Here is a 15488-nt window from a genome sequence, read left to right as displayed (position 1 = left end):
TTGTGTAGGGAGAGGCGTTCCCTCAAGTAACTTGGGCCCAAGCCATATAGGGCTTTATAGGTAATAACCAACACTTTGTATTGAGCCCGGAAGCTAATTGGCAGCCAGTGTATGATCCCTGTGTATTTCCTACACTATTGACTACGTAGAGGTTGTAAATTCAAATGCATGCTGCTGATGTTGTTGTGTGCCTTCAAGTAATTTCTGGCCTATGGCAACCCTAAGATGAACCTATCTTGGGGTTTTTTTTGACAAATTTCTTCACAGGGGCTTTGCCAATCCCATCCTCTGAGGTTGAGAGAGTGTGATTTGCCTTGGGGCACCCACAAGGTTTACATGGCTGTCGAGGATTTGAACTCTCAGTCCAGAGTCATGGTCCATTACATGCATAACTCATACGTAACTGTGACTGTGTATTCTAGCCGATCTTAATACAGTATACCTGGTGAAGTAAATTGCTAGTGACTAGAATGTTTACTGGTACGAGACAAATAAATCAATGGATATGCAAAAGATAAAAATACAAGAATAAAAGTTAATGTTAATAATATCTTGTTACAGCCCAACAATGGTAATGGCAGCAAGAACAACTGATTGCCTTTGCAGCCCACTACTGAATTAATTTAATTTAATTTCCTCAACATTTTTACATTAGTGAATTGATTTTCTTTAGCAGTTTAACATTAATATAGCACTTACATTTCGAGACCCTGAGCAGGACGTAGCCATCTTAAAAAGTAGAATATTAAGTGAATCATGTTGCTAAATATCCTGTTGGTACCATCTAATCTTAGACACTAATGAGGATCAGCCCTGGTTACCACTTGGATGGGAGGCTCTCAAAGAGTACTAGGTGCTGTAGGCTGTATTTCAAATTGTAAAAACACCTCTGGGTATTCCTTGCCTAAGAAAACCCTATGAAATTCATGGGGTCACCATAAGTCAACATGTGACTTGAAGGTACATACAGTACACACAGGCATCAAGTGAAACAGGGAAATTTAGGAAAGAAAGGTGGACAAGAATCCCAAAGAGAAGAATCCATTTGAGAAACCTTGGGACAGAGGGGGGATATGCAGATCAAAGATGGAATTGTTCAGGAGAACCAGTGGAGAAGAACTACACATCAGTGTACATATTAATTCATTTATATTTTATTTCAGACATTTCTATATTGCTTTTCAAAAATCACAATGCATTTTATAGTCTCAAAGGCTAAGAAGATATAGTAAACCAACAAATAAAATAATTGTTTTTGTTGTTGTGTGCCTTCAGGTTGCTTCTGGCATCCCTAAGGCAAGCCTATTACAAGGTTTTCTTGGCAAGATTTGTCCAGTGGTTCTCCCTCTGAAGCGGAGAACGTGTGGCTTGCCTAAGTTCACCCACTGGGTTTCCATGGCCAAGTGGGGATTTGAAACCTAGTCTCCAGAGTCATAGTCCAATGCTCAAACCATTACAGCATGCTGGTTCAATAAAATGAAATGATACAACAATACTAAAACAATAACATGGAAAATATTACAATAAAACCACCACAGCAAAACACCCTATATTAAGATCCCCTCTGATCTCAGTGGGGAGATTTTTGTGCATGGTGGGAACCATTACAAAAGTGGCTTATACATCTAAATCTGGCTATTTATTCTGATAATAGAAATTTTCCATGTTTATTTGTGCTTGAAATAGCATTAGTCTATGGCAGTGCATCTTGAAACACAGTGTGTGACTTTCACAGAATCCTAAGGCTTGCTTTCAGTGGGATTTAATTATTGCGTTTCCTCTGTTACTGTTGCATTTTGACATGTCCCTTGTTGACTTTCCAGTTTTCCATGAATTTGGCTCTGTGTGTTGTATCACTCTCAGCAAAGGAACAGCACAGATCAAAAGACAAAGCAAGCAACAGATGTATGGCATTCCAAAGGGCAGACCTGGTCTGTCTGAAACTAACGTTTTTCAGGGATAAGCAATCCTATTTATCAGTGCAAGCAGCAGGGATGAACAGAAGAAGCTCTAGCATGTCTCTTGACAGTTTGGAGTCTTGTCTTGCAAACTGGCTTCCTTCTGGATATTTCTCCAACATTCTTAAGAGAATAATGTTGCCTGCAACTTTTGGCTTTTTATCTCAATGTGACATTTCAAAGATTTGTGCAAATTAGCTTAGATCAACAAGTCTGAGGCATAAAAGAGATGGACTTTAAGACATGAATGTTCAATAGATGCTGATACAAATAATGTGCTGTAATGCAGATCAAAAACATTTCATTTCTTCAGAGTTCTCTGGCTGACCATTCTCCATCACTATGACAATAGGAATAAAATCGCAAAAGTAGGAATAAATTCCTATCCAGATATCAGTACTTTTACCATTGACTATAATAAAACTGTAATTTAGAGGTAAAGCAAAACATATGCTATCCCGTTCACCGAGCATTTGTCTTTGGAGTTTGTAAATACAGTTGGTAGAATATTCCCATGATACCTAGCAGGAAGAGTGCCAACTTCACTGAGATATTTAACATGCCCTTCTAACACCTACTTGCTTCATTAATAAAGGATCTAATTAGGGCCTAACATAGTGACTCTTCAATATTTAGGTATATAATGGATCATTTTGGAATCAAGACACAAGATAAAACAACATTGTCTTTTGCTAGTTGCTAATCTATTTTTAATTTTGAGACACAGTTGACTGACTTCAACAACAGGCTGCTTTGAGATCAAGTAAATGAAAGAAAGCAGCTGGGACAATTCAATTAAGTACAGTGACACAGTTTTGGCACAATCAACAATGGGAGTGTGGATACTTTAGGAATTTGAAGCAAATGATTTTGAAGATGTACGGATTAAATTTGTAGAGTTGTGTTTTTATAAGAAAAAAGGGGATGTTTTCCTCCATGAGAGTCAGTGCAGTTTTGGAAAATGGATTAATTAAATGGTATATATAGTCCTTGGGGTGGGGCGCACTGTATAGTAGTGTTGAAAACAGTATGTATGTTGTTTGATTTATAAGTTTATTTGTGTGTGTTTTAATTAATAATAAAAAATTTTTAAACAAAATTGAAGCAGAGATGTTCAGCCTGAGAACCTCTGCTTGATTTCTTATAAAATGAAGTAGCCACAGTTAGGATAAACAAAATTTTGATAGCATCAATACCAAAAGTATTGGTTCCACATCTCCCAAGACTTATTGTGAAGCAAAGTACACCTTGTCTAGAAAAAGTGCGCATTTGCAAGGGTTGCATTACATTTTGGAGAAATAAGACTGTAGGCCACTAGTCTATAGTGACCTCCCCCAATCTAGTATCCTTCAAATGGCTTAGACTAGAACTCCTAGTATCCCTGACCATTGAGCATGTCATCTGTGGTTTATAAGAGTTATTATGAGAGTTGTAGTCCTGTATATTTCAAAAGGCACCATGTTGGAGAAGGCTGGCCTCGAACCATACGTTCCAACTGTCCCTTTTTGACCAGAGACAGTCAGTAGTTTAAGTTTCCAGGCTCTAGTAAATCTTGACCCTATTCTGTCTTTTGGATAGATTCATAGGGTACTTTTGAGGGGGGAGGGGGTTGGTCATACTGCCAGAATTGATCCCCTTTATCTCTGGAAATTATGCCTCAGGGGTTCATGGAGATCTCATTTGCCACTTTCCAAGTGCTTGCACAGACTAACATAATTACTCTTCAGTTTTCATACTTCTCTGAAATATGCAATGCTGTTCTATCCGGAAACACATAGCTTGGGGAACATGCACACAAAAACTGCAATTATGGTTAGGAAGTTCTTGCAAAAAAAAAAAGGCTGATTAAAGGAGAATGGATAGAAACATATGTATTTGTGTGCCCGAGGAATCACATATTTTCATGCAAACTCTTACCAAAACAAATTAGTAAATAAATAAATTAAAAAGTGAATTGGAAATGGGAGAGAACCTTATCCCTGAAAAAAAATGTAAATGTTATGGAATGCAAAACAGACATAGTCAACCATACATAACTGCAGCACAGATATATGTAAATCCACATGTACTTATAATTTGATTTCATTCTATCATCCTGCTGAATAACTGACTGGTCCAAATAATAAAATATTGCCAAGCATGTTCAAAATGCAGCTGATCACTTGCAAGTTCAGTCAGATCAAGAGTAGAAATAAACATACTGTCAAAGTCAGTTTATTAACAGCTCAGTGTACCAAAGATGTTAAAAGAAAACTATTATCCGTTATGCCAAGTACCACTGAATTAATAGCTTCCAGATTGCAAGCTGTGAAAATAAATAACCATTTGGGAGCTGTGCATCTGATCAGCTTCATTACAAAATGAGAATTAACAGGATCTCTCTTTATTCTTAGTTGCTAGATGAAGAAAGATTTCAAGACATAGAAAAAATTAAAACCATTGGGAGCACATACATGGCTGTATCAGGATTATCTCCTGAAAAACAGGTAAGGAGTTAGTTCTGGTAGCTAACAAATATGTTGTTGTAGTGTGTCTTCATGTCATATGGTGACACTAAGGAGAACCTGTCACAGAGTTTTCTTTGAAGATTTCTTTAGAGGGGGTTTGTTTTTGCCTTCCTCTGAGGCTGAGAGAATATGACTTGCCCAAGGGCACTCATTCACAGTTGAACAGATATTCAAACCCTGGTCTCTAGAGTCATAGTACCTTATTGCACACATTTTTTCCGCATTATGGGCATGGGAAGGGGATGCTCGGGGACGAGTGAGGCCGAGAAAAAACGCATTTTACCACACACCAAAGTATTTTCAAAATGGCCCCATTCCATCTCCAGTGCCAAGCCATTCTCTTTCAGTACTGAGACGTGTCCTTTGGCTTGAACGGAAGTCTTCCAGCCGAGCAAAATGGCTCATCTCAGCACTGAATAGGAATGGCTTGGCACCCTGCGATGGAATGGGGCCAGTGTGCAGTAAAATGCGTTTTTTCTTGGCCTCACGCAGTCCTGAGCATCCCCTTCCTGTGTTCATAACAGGGAAAAAATATGCATTGTATAATGGGAATTTCCAGGAGGCAGGAGGCTACATCAGCCTCCTTCCAGCTCCCCCCAAAAGGCCAGAAAATTAGTCATACCTTGGGCACACATAGGCAACTGTGAAAGCTTGGTTGGGCACATTCCTCCCCACCAAGAACCTTGGAGATCTGTAATTTCCCCCATATTCCCCCAAATACCTTCTATTGCAGAATGTGGAGCATTGTGCAGTATTTTCAGTTTCCCTTGGGCCATATTAAGTATGGAGAAGTTTAAAAGACAACAACAGGGAGTAAATAGAATACACTTCCTGAGTATTTTTTTAAATTATTTTTTGAAGCTGCTCCTGCACCCAAAATGACCCAGGGGGAGATGTGGCAAAATTGTCCCAATGCACCCAGAGGCAATTTACTGGCAAAAAAAAATTGCAGAGTAGACTATGCTTTGCCCATCTTTCTTTTAGGAAATATGATTTGCTACTTTCCATTTTATGCATTCCACGGGTCTGCTCTGAAATGCTGGGTGGCCCATCCAAAATACTCTTTCACATGGCACATAGTTTTGTTGTCCAAAATATCTAGTAATGAGCAGTGACATAACTGTATTGATTGGAGAGGGGGAGAAGAAGAGAATGGTCTCAAACCCAACATGGTTCAATGTAGCCTACAGTTCTGAATGTGGAGTTACTGCTATGCAGACTCATTTACCACCATCCCAACTCTTCCCCCATGACCATGCCTAGCAGGGACCAGGTAAGGTTGGCTGTGTTTGCATTGCCAGATGCAAAGAGATAACCATGCTACTGGAAGATGGAGCCAGTTTTTATTATTTGTATGTTTTGGGGGCAGGTGGAGTAGCTGGTCATCCAACAAATGTTTGCCTTTTGCAATGGATTTTCTGTTTTATTCCTTCCTTCAGCAATGTGAAGATAAATGGGGCCATTTATGTGCACTGGCAGATTTCTCCATTGCACTGAATGAAAGCATTCAAGAGATCAACAAGCATTCATTTAACAATTTTGAACTTCGCATTGGTATGTATGTGTTGATTATGTCTAAATAAGCAAAATGGACCTCCAAGTGGGGTGAGGTGGGGTGGGTATTCAACAGAGAAAGGGAAACATGGCATGTAGGCATTAAGCCACTGCTTCCCTTTTCTAGGCCTTGATCAAATAGAAGAGCACCATTTGAACATGGAGCTATTTGTGTAACAGATATATTATTTCTCTAGTTGAACCATTTGCAAATAACATTAGAATTAACATGATATTAATATGATTACATTTCTAACATTATCTTGTATTCTGTCCAGGTCTGCATCTACACTGCAGAATTAATGCAGTTTGACACGGCTTTAATTGCCAAGGGTCAATGCTATAGAATTCTGGGATTTCTAGTTTTGTGAGATATTTAGCATTCAGATATTTAGCATTTAAATATTTAGCAGCTAGCTCAGGTGCCACAACAAGCTACAAATCCCAAGATTCCATAGGATGGAGCCATGATAGATAAAGAAGTATCAAAGTGCATTGATTCTGCAGTGTGGCAGCAGCCCAAATCTTTATAATATTCTAGATGGCATCAATTGTAATCTTGCCCATTAAGAAATGAACTTCTTTTTTTAAAAAGAACTTAAAAGCCCATTAAGACTTTCTAACACATGTGTGCCCATTCTGATTTTGAAATTACTGATTTCCATTCGTAAAGGGTGAATTCAGTTTTGATTTGTCTATATGCTTTGCTGTCACCTCTCTCCCCATTCCCAACAAGTCCTACTCCAAATCCATTGGAGGTCTAGACTCTATTGGAACATTGTGAGCCCCTATCTTTACTCAACCTGTTTCTATGTGAAACAAACTCTATATCACAAAATGCCATAAACCTCTAGTACCTCATTCCAATGACACCCAAATCTGTGCTAATCCTTGCATCCTGGAAGATCTCACACCTCAAAGAGCAGAACTGCAAGGTATTATAGCATTTTATTAAATCTAAAGTTGCAAAAGGAACATCTTATTATTTTTGCTGCAAGATATTAACAGGATGACATTTCTGGAACCCTTGTCTCTTTTTTTCTTTTCTAGGTATTAGCCATGGCTCTGTTGTAGCAGGCGTTATTGGTGCTAAGAAACCCCAGTATGATATCTGGGGCAAAACAGTTAACTTAGCTAGCCGAATGGACAGCACTGGCATTAGCGGCAGAATGCAAGTGCCTGAGGAAACATATCTCATCCTGAAGGACAAGGGATTTGCCTTTGACTACCGGGGAGAAATCTATGTCAAAGGCATTAGTGAGCAAGAAGGAAAAATCAAAACATATCTTCTTCTGGGAAGAGTGCAGCCAAACCCTTTAATCTTGCAGCCAAGAAAACTGACTGGGCAATATTCCTTAGCTGCTGTCGTATTAGGGCTTGTACAGTCTCTTAACAGGCAAAAACAGAAGCAAATCCTAAATGAGAACAATAATTCTGGTATCATAAAAGGTCACTACAACCGACGGACTTTGCTAACTTCCGGGGGATCAGAATCGACAACCCAAGCAGAGGGTGCCGATAAAACTGAATTGCCATAAGCCTGCATCTTTGTGTTTTTTCTTTCTTTTTTAAAATTTCTTTTATATATAAAATAAATATATAAATAAAAATATCATTCAATTTTTTTAGAACACTGTTCAAAATTGATTCATTCCACAGAAATCTTTTTCCCTTTTCAGGATGGTGTTTGTATGTTCAGGAAGACAAATAAACAAAGAAGTGGGAAAATGTCAAATTAATTGGGAAAAACTAGGGAGAAGAGAAGGTTAAGGGATGACACAGTGGCCGTGTTTAAATATTTGAAGGTGTCTCTTGTTTGCTGCAGCTCCAGAGGATAGGACCTGGAGCAAGGGATTCAAGCAACAGGAAAAGAGATTCCACTTCAATATTAGGAAGAACTTCCTGAATATAAGAGATGTTCGACAGTGGAATATGCTGCCTTAGGGAACGGTGGATTTTTCTTCTTAAGAGGCTTTTAAGCAGAGGCTGGATGGCCATCTATTGGGAGTGCTTTGATTGTGTCTTGCTGCATGGCAGGGGATTGGACTGGATGACCCTTGGGGTCTCTTCCAACTTTATGATCCTACAATTCTATTCTTGCAGAGATGCGGGAGGGGAATCATCAAAATCCAAGTTTCCTAAAACTAGGCAGAGTTGGTTCCAAATAAATTTGAGAATGTTTGGGCCAATGTATTTATGGTTCTCATCTTTTCAAGGATAATAGTTTTCAAGTTATCAAGCCAGCATGACATAGTGGTTTGAGTGTTAGACTAGAACCCTGTAGACCAGGGTTCGATTCCTGCTCATCCATGACACCCTCTGGGTGACCTGGGGCAAGTCACATGCTCTCAGCCCCAGAGGAAGGCAGTGCCAGGAAATCCCTTAGGATCACCATAAGCTGGAACCGACTTGAAAGCACACAACACACACATCATGATATAACATAGATCTGAGGAGGCACCTGTGTGGGGGGGGGGGCAGTTTTTGTCATCAGTTTTGTCCTTAGAAGTTATCAGTTTTATTCTTAGAAGCCTCCTCAGAATAGTGGTAAGTGATGGCATAGCATCGCCAGGACAAAACAGGGCACGATCATGCCCACCAACTAGTAGTATAAATACATGTTGCCTTAGTAGTGAATGTCATTTTCTCTCAAATTCATGACACAGAATTGCATGGGTCAGTGGCATCTGATGGCTCTGAGGACAGAAGAGGAATAACTCTGCTTTCGGTATAAGTCTCCATTTTAAAAGAGCTGTCCAAGGAGAAGAACCGTACTTCCAAAACAGGTTGAGCATCTTGGATAGTTATTTCAAAGTTCATACTAAAATCCAGAATGGATTTACTGCCTCTCTGACATGGGAGCCAACAGGTGCACCTGGCTTGGGTAGGGAGACTAGGCAACACTTGGTGTCCATCAACCAAGGACTGCCAGGAGAATCACTGCTGCCACCACTAGTAGTAAATCCTGTCCTTCACTGTACAATCCCTTCTAATGGGAGACCAGGATGGCTTCATCCTTGTTGAGCTGCCAGGATCCTCCAAAACAGTACTATCATATGGAGCCTTCAGCTTTATCTGTTTTTTTGTAACTCATTTTGGGAATCTTGGTCAATGGTCAAGATTGGGAGATGGGAGTCTTGGTTAATGGTCAACACTGGGAGATGTCTGTGTCTCACATAGTTACATCTCCTGAGCTACATCACCATATAAGTTCCGACACCCCCCCCCCTTATTTCCTACTTTTCATATTTTGGTAGAATTTAATACAATGGCATGGGTTCTTTTTACAAAAACTTGGCAATTTGATACAGAGATACTTGGAGCACACAGATAGCTTTTAATTTGGCATTATTTTTCCAAATTGTTTACCTTATGCTTCCTCTCCTCTTCTCCCGCAATCATAGCTGTTTTAAATAATACTTGTGTCCATGATAGGCTTGTGGAAAGAATCAAGTGGTCAATAGAGGTAGGTAGTGAGGAACCCAAATTGCGTTTGTTCTGCTCTAATGTGCAAAATAACTGGCTGAAAATCTGAAAAGTTGTTGCTCTCCTCGGCAATGCTTCTCATGCTTTCCATTTACCAAAGAGCTCTCATCCTACTGAAGGTAACAAGCACTGCCTAATAAATATGCTAATAAGGATGGGTTGACAGGCAGTGCAGATTTACAGCACATAATGTCTTTGAAGAACTTCTAAATAAATCTCCCTTCGGTTTAAGGGAAAGAGTAGATTCAGCACAGCTTCACCTTGAGAGGGTGCTGGCTGTAGGAAATAAATTTAAATTCAGTTATTTATTTATATATTTTAAAAAAGACAACTCTCCTTGGTAAAAGGAGAGATAAACAAACAGAAGCAGCTGCATGGGGTGACTGCTGGAGAAAAGTGTTGCTGGTCATTTGTAAGGATGTGTGTTTTACTGAGAATGTAAGATCTTTGCTGGATAAGATTCAAGACCTAGTTGGAAAAGGATTTTGTCCACAGTAGACAACCTGATGCCCCATGGAAAACTCATAACCAAGCCAGTGGCATAACAATACCCTTCTCCTCTTGTTCATTCAGAGATATATTGGAGAAGATATATTGAGAGGTGATGTGCATGTTTTGTATGCCTTCAAGACATTTCTGACATACAGCAATCCTAAGGTAGCCTTGTTGTTGTTACTGTGTGCCTTCAAGTCATTTCTAACTTACGGTGACCCTAAGGTGGCCCAATCACAGGGTTTTCTTGGCAGATTTCTTCAAAGGAGGTTTGCCATTGCCATCATCCTCTGAGACTGAGAGGGTGATATGCCCAAGGTCACCCAGTGGGTTTACATGAATGACCAGGGATTCAAACCCTGGTTTCCAGAGTCATAATCCAATGCTCAAGCCACTACACCATGTTGGCTCAGCATGTATTCTATCAGGCAATACAATAGCCATATTCAAATATCCAAAGGATTGTCATATTGAACAGATGCTGTTCAATGGATCATTGGCAGTCCACAAGTTACTGGCTGCCAGTCCATGGAGAGTTTCCAAGAAAGAAAGAAAGAAAGAAAGAAAGAAAGAAAGAAAGAAAGAAAGAGTGAGTTGTATCCACTAGGCACAATGTATGGTGTTGATATACATGCACATTGGGAAAGGAACCCTGCCGATTTGCCACATTAGAGAACTTAAAGATGTAGAAAATGGGGTAAGTTCATTTTCTCCTTCTCCAGAAGACAAGACATGAACCAATGGATTCAGATTACCAAAAAAAAAAAAAAAAAGACATTCTGACAACATTAGTGTTGAGAACTGTTTGACAGTGGTAAGAACTGCTTGACAGTAGACTTAAAGCTTAAGGAACTGGGAATATGCCATGAATCAGTCAGGGAAGGAAAAATAGCCTTAGGGATTCAAAGACATGTTAGTCTGGGAAATCATTATGCAAAGGGATCTTGTAGCACCTTTGAGACTAACTGAAAGAAAGAAGTTGGTAGCATGAGCTTTCGTAGACATGAGCCTACTTCCTCAGCTGCATCTGGGCAGAAGTTTTCTGCAGCCTTCCTCCAAAGTCTCAGTCAATGGTCTTTCCTAGCAATCCTTTAAAACTGAGACTTTAGAGACTAAATTTGGGGTCTTCTTCAAATCCAAATCATGTGCCTCATCACTGAGCTATAACTCTTCTCCACAAGACATCAATCACAATGTGGATTTTAAATGACTCCAGGAGACCAGAGTTCAAATCTCCACTCGGTTAAAAAAATCTACTGACTGGCCTAGAGCAAGCCACACTCTCTCAACTTTGAGAAACCCAATAGAAAACCTCCTCTGAATAAGTCTTAATAAGAAAACATTATAGGATGACCATAAGTCAAAGTCAAATGAAGAAGTACATAGTAACAATAGATATAATGCACCATCTTATCTCCCCTGTAATACACATCCACATATAGAAGCCTTCCGCAGCATTTAATTCCAGGGTTGTGGGAGGAAGGAGAGAGATCTTTGGACTTTCCTTTCACCTCTGAGAACCTTTGGCATGGGTCAAGTTGTGCCATTCGATATTGTATAGTTGTGAAAGCTGGACATAGAATGCAAAAAGGAAGAAAATCAACCTATTTGAAATGCAATGCTGGAGAAGACTTCTACAGATGCTTCAGACTGCTAAAAAGACAAATGAGTCCTAGAGCAAATCAAGCCTGAACAGTCCCTAGAAGCCAAGATGACTAAACTAAGGGTTCATCTACACTGTAGAAAAATGCAGTTTGACACCACATGAAGTGCTGTAGCTCCATCCTGTGGAATCCTGGGGACTTTTACAATGTCTTTAGCCTTCTCTGCCAAAGAGTACTGGGACCTCACAAAACTACACATCCCAGGATTCTGTGGGATGGAGCCATGGCAATTAAGGTGGTGTCAAACTGCAATATCTCTACAGTGTAGATGCACCCTGAGTCTGTTGTATTTTGGCTGTATCATGAGAAGACATAACTAGAGAAGACATAATGCTTGGTAAGATAGAAGACAGTAAAAAAAGAGGAAGACTGCATTCTAGATGGATAAACTCAGTTTTAAGCAAACCGTGGCCCTGAGTCGAGAAGACTTTAGCAGGGCAGGTGAGGACAGGATGACTTGGAGGTCTCTCATTCATAGATCCACCATAGGTCAAAGTCAGCTTGATGTAATTAACAACAACAAGGGGGGGGCATATCTGTCCAAATAAGAACCCCCCGATGAAATTTCCCTAGATTTCTAGCACTGTAAAGTGAGACACTGAAAACAGTCGACAGCTAGACTTTTATATGGACTGTGTTTGCATTCCTTTGGTAACTTTGCTTGCCTCTTTTTTGGGGAGGCGGGTGTCTAAACTGTATTTCTAAATGCTCAGCAGAAGTTTTACATTGTCATAATGGTAGAAATTTGGGATGTGTTGGAGCAACATTTTACTGATGGAGCAACACCTCCATTTGTCTCAGCCCCCCAATAGCTACACCACTGATTCTATGTAAAAATAAAGATATGGAGAGAGTTATGATGGGGGCTGCCTTTACTTGCCCCCCCCCCCCATGTATTCAAGCTGTTGTTGGACATATAGTTGAGGGTAAAGCCAGACGGTGCATCTGCATGCATGTACATATACATCCATAGCCCAGCCTAACACAGCTTTGATACAAATCAAAATTTTAATTTGGAGATTCAAAAGAGCAATTATTTTTAGATGCAGAGAGCAATATATAACTCAAGTTCCATTTCCTTTACTTAGATGAAGTCTAATTAGGAGAAATAGAGAATGTGGTTCTCATCTCCTGCACCAGATTTCTCATCTACGCAGTCGTTTGGGTCTTTCTCGAGACAGAAGCTGCATTAAACTCCTAGTATTTCACTCAGATTAGAAATGATCTCCAAAACAATAGAGGCAGGATATTTTATTGATGAATGTAATAGGGTGAAGCAGTCTAAAAGCTTCCAACACACTGAATTATTAATGTGTTATCAGCTCAACACCCAAGATAAATCACATTTTTGTGCTTTGGCTTGCCTGGATTCAACTTTGCCTTCCTCGGGAAACAGAGCAGATAACATTTTATTGTTGATGTTGGGCTTAAAACACAATTAATTACCTTCCTAGCAATTCTGTAACAGCTCACCCTAGAATGTATTCAAACAACCTCCATTTTAAGACTGTAAGAACTGTTTTACTGCATCTAGAAATGTCAGGTTTTGCAAGACTAGTAATGTTTGGGGCACCACAGTTCTTGATCTGAATGCCCTGGCCTAAGCACTAATATGCTACCACAGGATTTATAATACATTACCAAAACAACAGCCAGACTGCAAATAGCTGAACTAGGAAAGAAGTGTACAAGAAACTCTGAAACTTGTAAGCTTCATGTGAGTACAGATTCTTATTTCCAGGACTCCAGAGTCCAGACATAGCAAGACTCAGATTCTGAAAAGCATAAGAAAGAGTATGAGAACTTAACATTGGTGCCTAGTCAATGACATGGTCAATATTTATGGGGAAAGTGATGGGAATTGAACTTGGGAGGGTTATTTTTTGGACTAAATTCATCGAGGAATTCTTGGAGTTTGTTAGCATATCCTACACCTCTCTCATGTCATGTGGGGTTTTATATTTAATATCTAGCATCAGACATGTTTTGAGAGATCACAATGACCTAAGGACATGGGGGAGACCTAGATAGCACTAAAATAAATGCTGAGTGAGTTCACTGATCCAGTCCAACCCCCCCACTCAGGCTTTTCACATTTCCTTTTACAATGGACACAAAGCAAGTCGCATTGCAAAAGCAGTCAAAGACTATCTTCTGCCCCACCCCATGCTGTGTTCCTAGTCACACTTCCTGTCCCAATAGCTCAGAGCTACCCCAGATCCAGTCACTGTTTTGTCACTCCAAACTTAAAGCCATCAGTCAATTCATTTTCAGGACCCCTCTAATTCCAGATCTCTTGATAATCCAGCCTTCCCTTCATAAAGTTTTATGCAGACATTTAACAAAAGCTTTCACATGTACCCAATTCTGTCCCTTGTATCATATCCATAACCTCCTATCCATCATAGAATGCAACCTCATCTTCTGAGGCACTATACATCTCTAAATCTGTGAACACAGAGATTTCCAAGGGCTAATCTCCTTGAGTACTGTTAAATCTTAACAGCATCTGCTATAGCCATGAGACATATATCTGTCCTAGCTAGATGTTTGTCTTATTAGTATCATCTCCCAACATGTTTGTGTAGGTTATCAGTCCATTAATTTATCAGAAACAGCAGAGATCCAAGGCTACATTATAGCCCTCTCTTCACATGTTGCAGTCTACCAAAGGCAGTCTGCTCTGTGGCTCTAGCTTGCCTGCCTTTTCTCTCTCCTTAGCCTCACTCAGGTTATCAGCTATCCAAACAACATAAATCAAAACAAAGAGCTCATGGTTCCCATGTCTGTGATCTCCAATCAGAATAAAGATCCTTGACTATGATCCCACCTGCCTGCCATCTGGAGTACATCAACCATCACACCACCTGCTATCCAGCACCTGTCTTCAGTCAAATCTACTGGATTATTTTAATTATAATTGAGCACATTACATCTACTAAAGTTTACTGCAGCTCACATCTGCTCACAGCCACATTCACCATGTGAGTTTACTCTCAGTCATGTTTTGTTGACATTTGAGTTGGTGTTTTCCCAGACTTAAGCTGCTGCCAAGTTCCCTACTGATACATATACACATTCTAATACATCTAGCTTCCTGTATTATTTCTTATACTCTATACTCTATAGGTTATGCTAGGTTCCAGCCTGTACTGTAACTGGTCTATCCACGGGCTACAAAATTGGCAATATGCCTGGCCTATAACACTGTAATCTGAAACCACTGGTAAATGTTCTAGTCTCTGGAGCAGCAGGAAACAAGCTTCCTCCATCTTCTAGGTGACAACCCTTCAGATATTTATAAACATTTCTCACGTCACCTTTCAATCTTCACTTCTCTCATCTAAATATAATCAACCCTCTAAGTCGTTCCTCACAGAGCTTGGTTTTCAGACCTTTGTCCATTTTGATTACCTTTCTCTGGACATGTTTCCATTTGAGTCAATAGGAATTAGGGAAGGAATGACTGACAAGTCCAGTTCATTTCATTGGATCTGATGTAGTTGCGACTAACTTTGGATTTTGCCCTAGGACTGTGGCTATTTTTAACAGCCACATCTACAGCTGAGGGCTGATAAACCTTCATTGCACAGCTCTCATTGAATTCCATTTCAACAGAGACTGCTTGTAAGAAGGAAACAGATAGCTTGACGTCAAGCTCTGTTCAGATTTCTGACCTTGAGCTTATGAATGACAGCTTTAATAATTTCTGCCTCACCCAATGCACTCCAGAGGTGCTTTCTGGAATCTCATCTTTCACTATCAAATGGCAAAAACAATGGACTTCTTTACTGACACTAAATAAGACAGCTGGCCCATAGTGTTTC

The 15488-nt window shown here is 39.8% G+C and overlaps 1 protein-coding gene across 2 annotated transcripts in view; it reads left to right on the top strand.

Annotated features, from left to right (window-relative positions):
• The window catches only part of ADCY8 (adenylate cyclase 8), a 136773-nt gene extending 129184 nt beyond the window's left edge, over nt 1-7589 (top strand). For both annotated transcript variants that reach the window (XM_042465718.1, XM_042465717.1), the window contains 3 exons: nt 4352-4444; nt 5905-6019; nt 7070-7589. In XM_042465718.1, the coding sequence (XP_042321652.1) occupies nt 4352-4444; nt 5905-6019; nt 7070-7557 (696 nt within the window). In that variant the 3' untranslated portion in view covers nt 7558-7589. The remainder of the gene's footprint in view (nt 1-4351; nt 4445-5904; nt 6020-7069) is intronic.
• Nucleotides 7590-15488: the final 7899 nt, after the last annotated feature.

The sequence above is a fragment of the Sceloporus undulatus genome, chromosome 4 (assembly GCF_019175285.1).
Source record: "Sceloporus undulatus isolate JIND9_A2432 ecotype Alabama chromosome 4, SceUnd_v1.1, whole genome shotgun sequence".
Taxonomy (NCBI): Eukaryota; Metazoa; Chordata; class Lepidosauria; order Squamata; family Phrynosomatidae; genus Sceloporus; species Sceloporus undulatus.
Note: the sequence above shows the minus strand (reverse complement) of the source record. Positions and strands in the feature narration are given on the sequence as shown.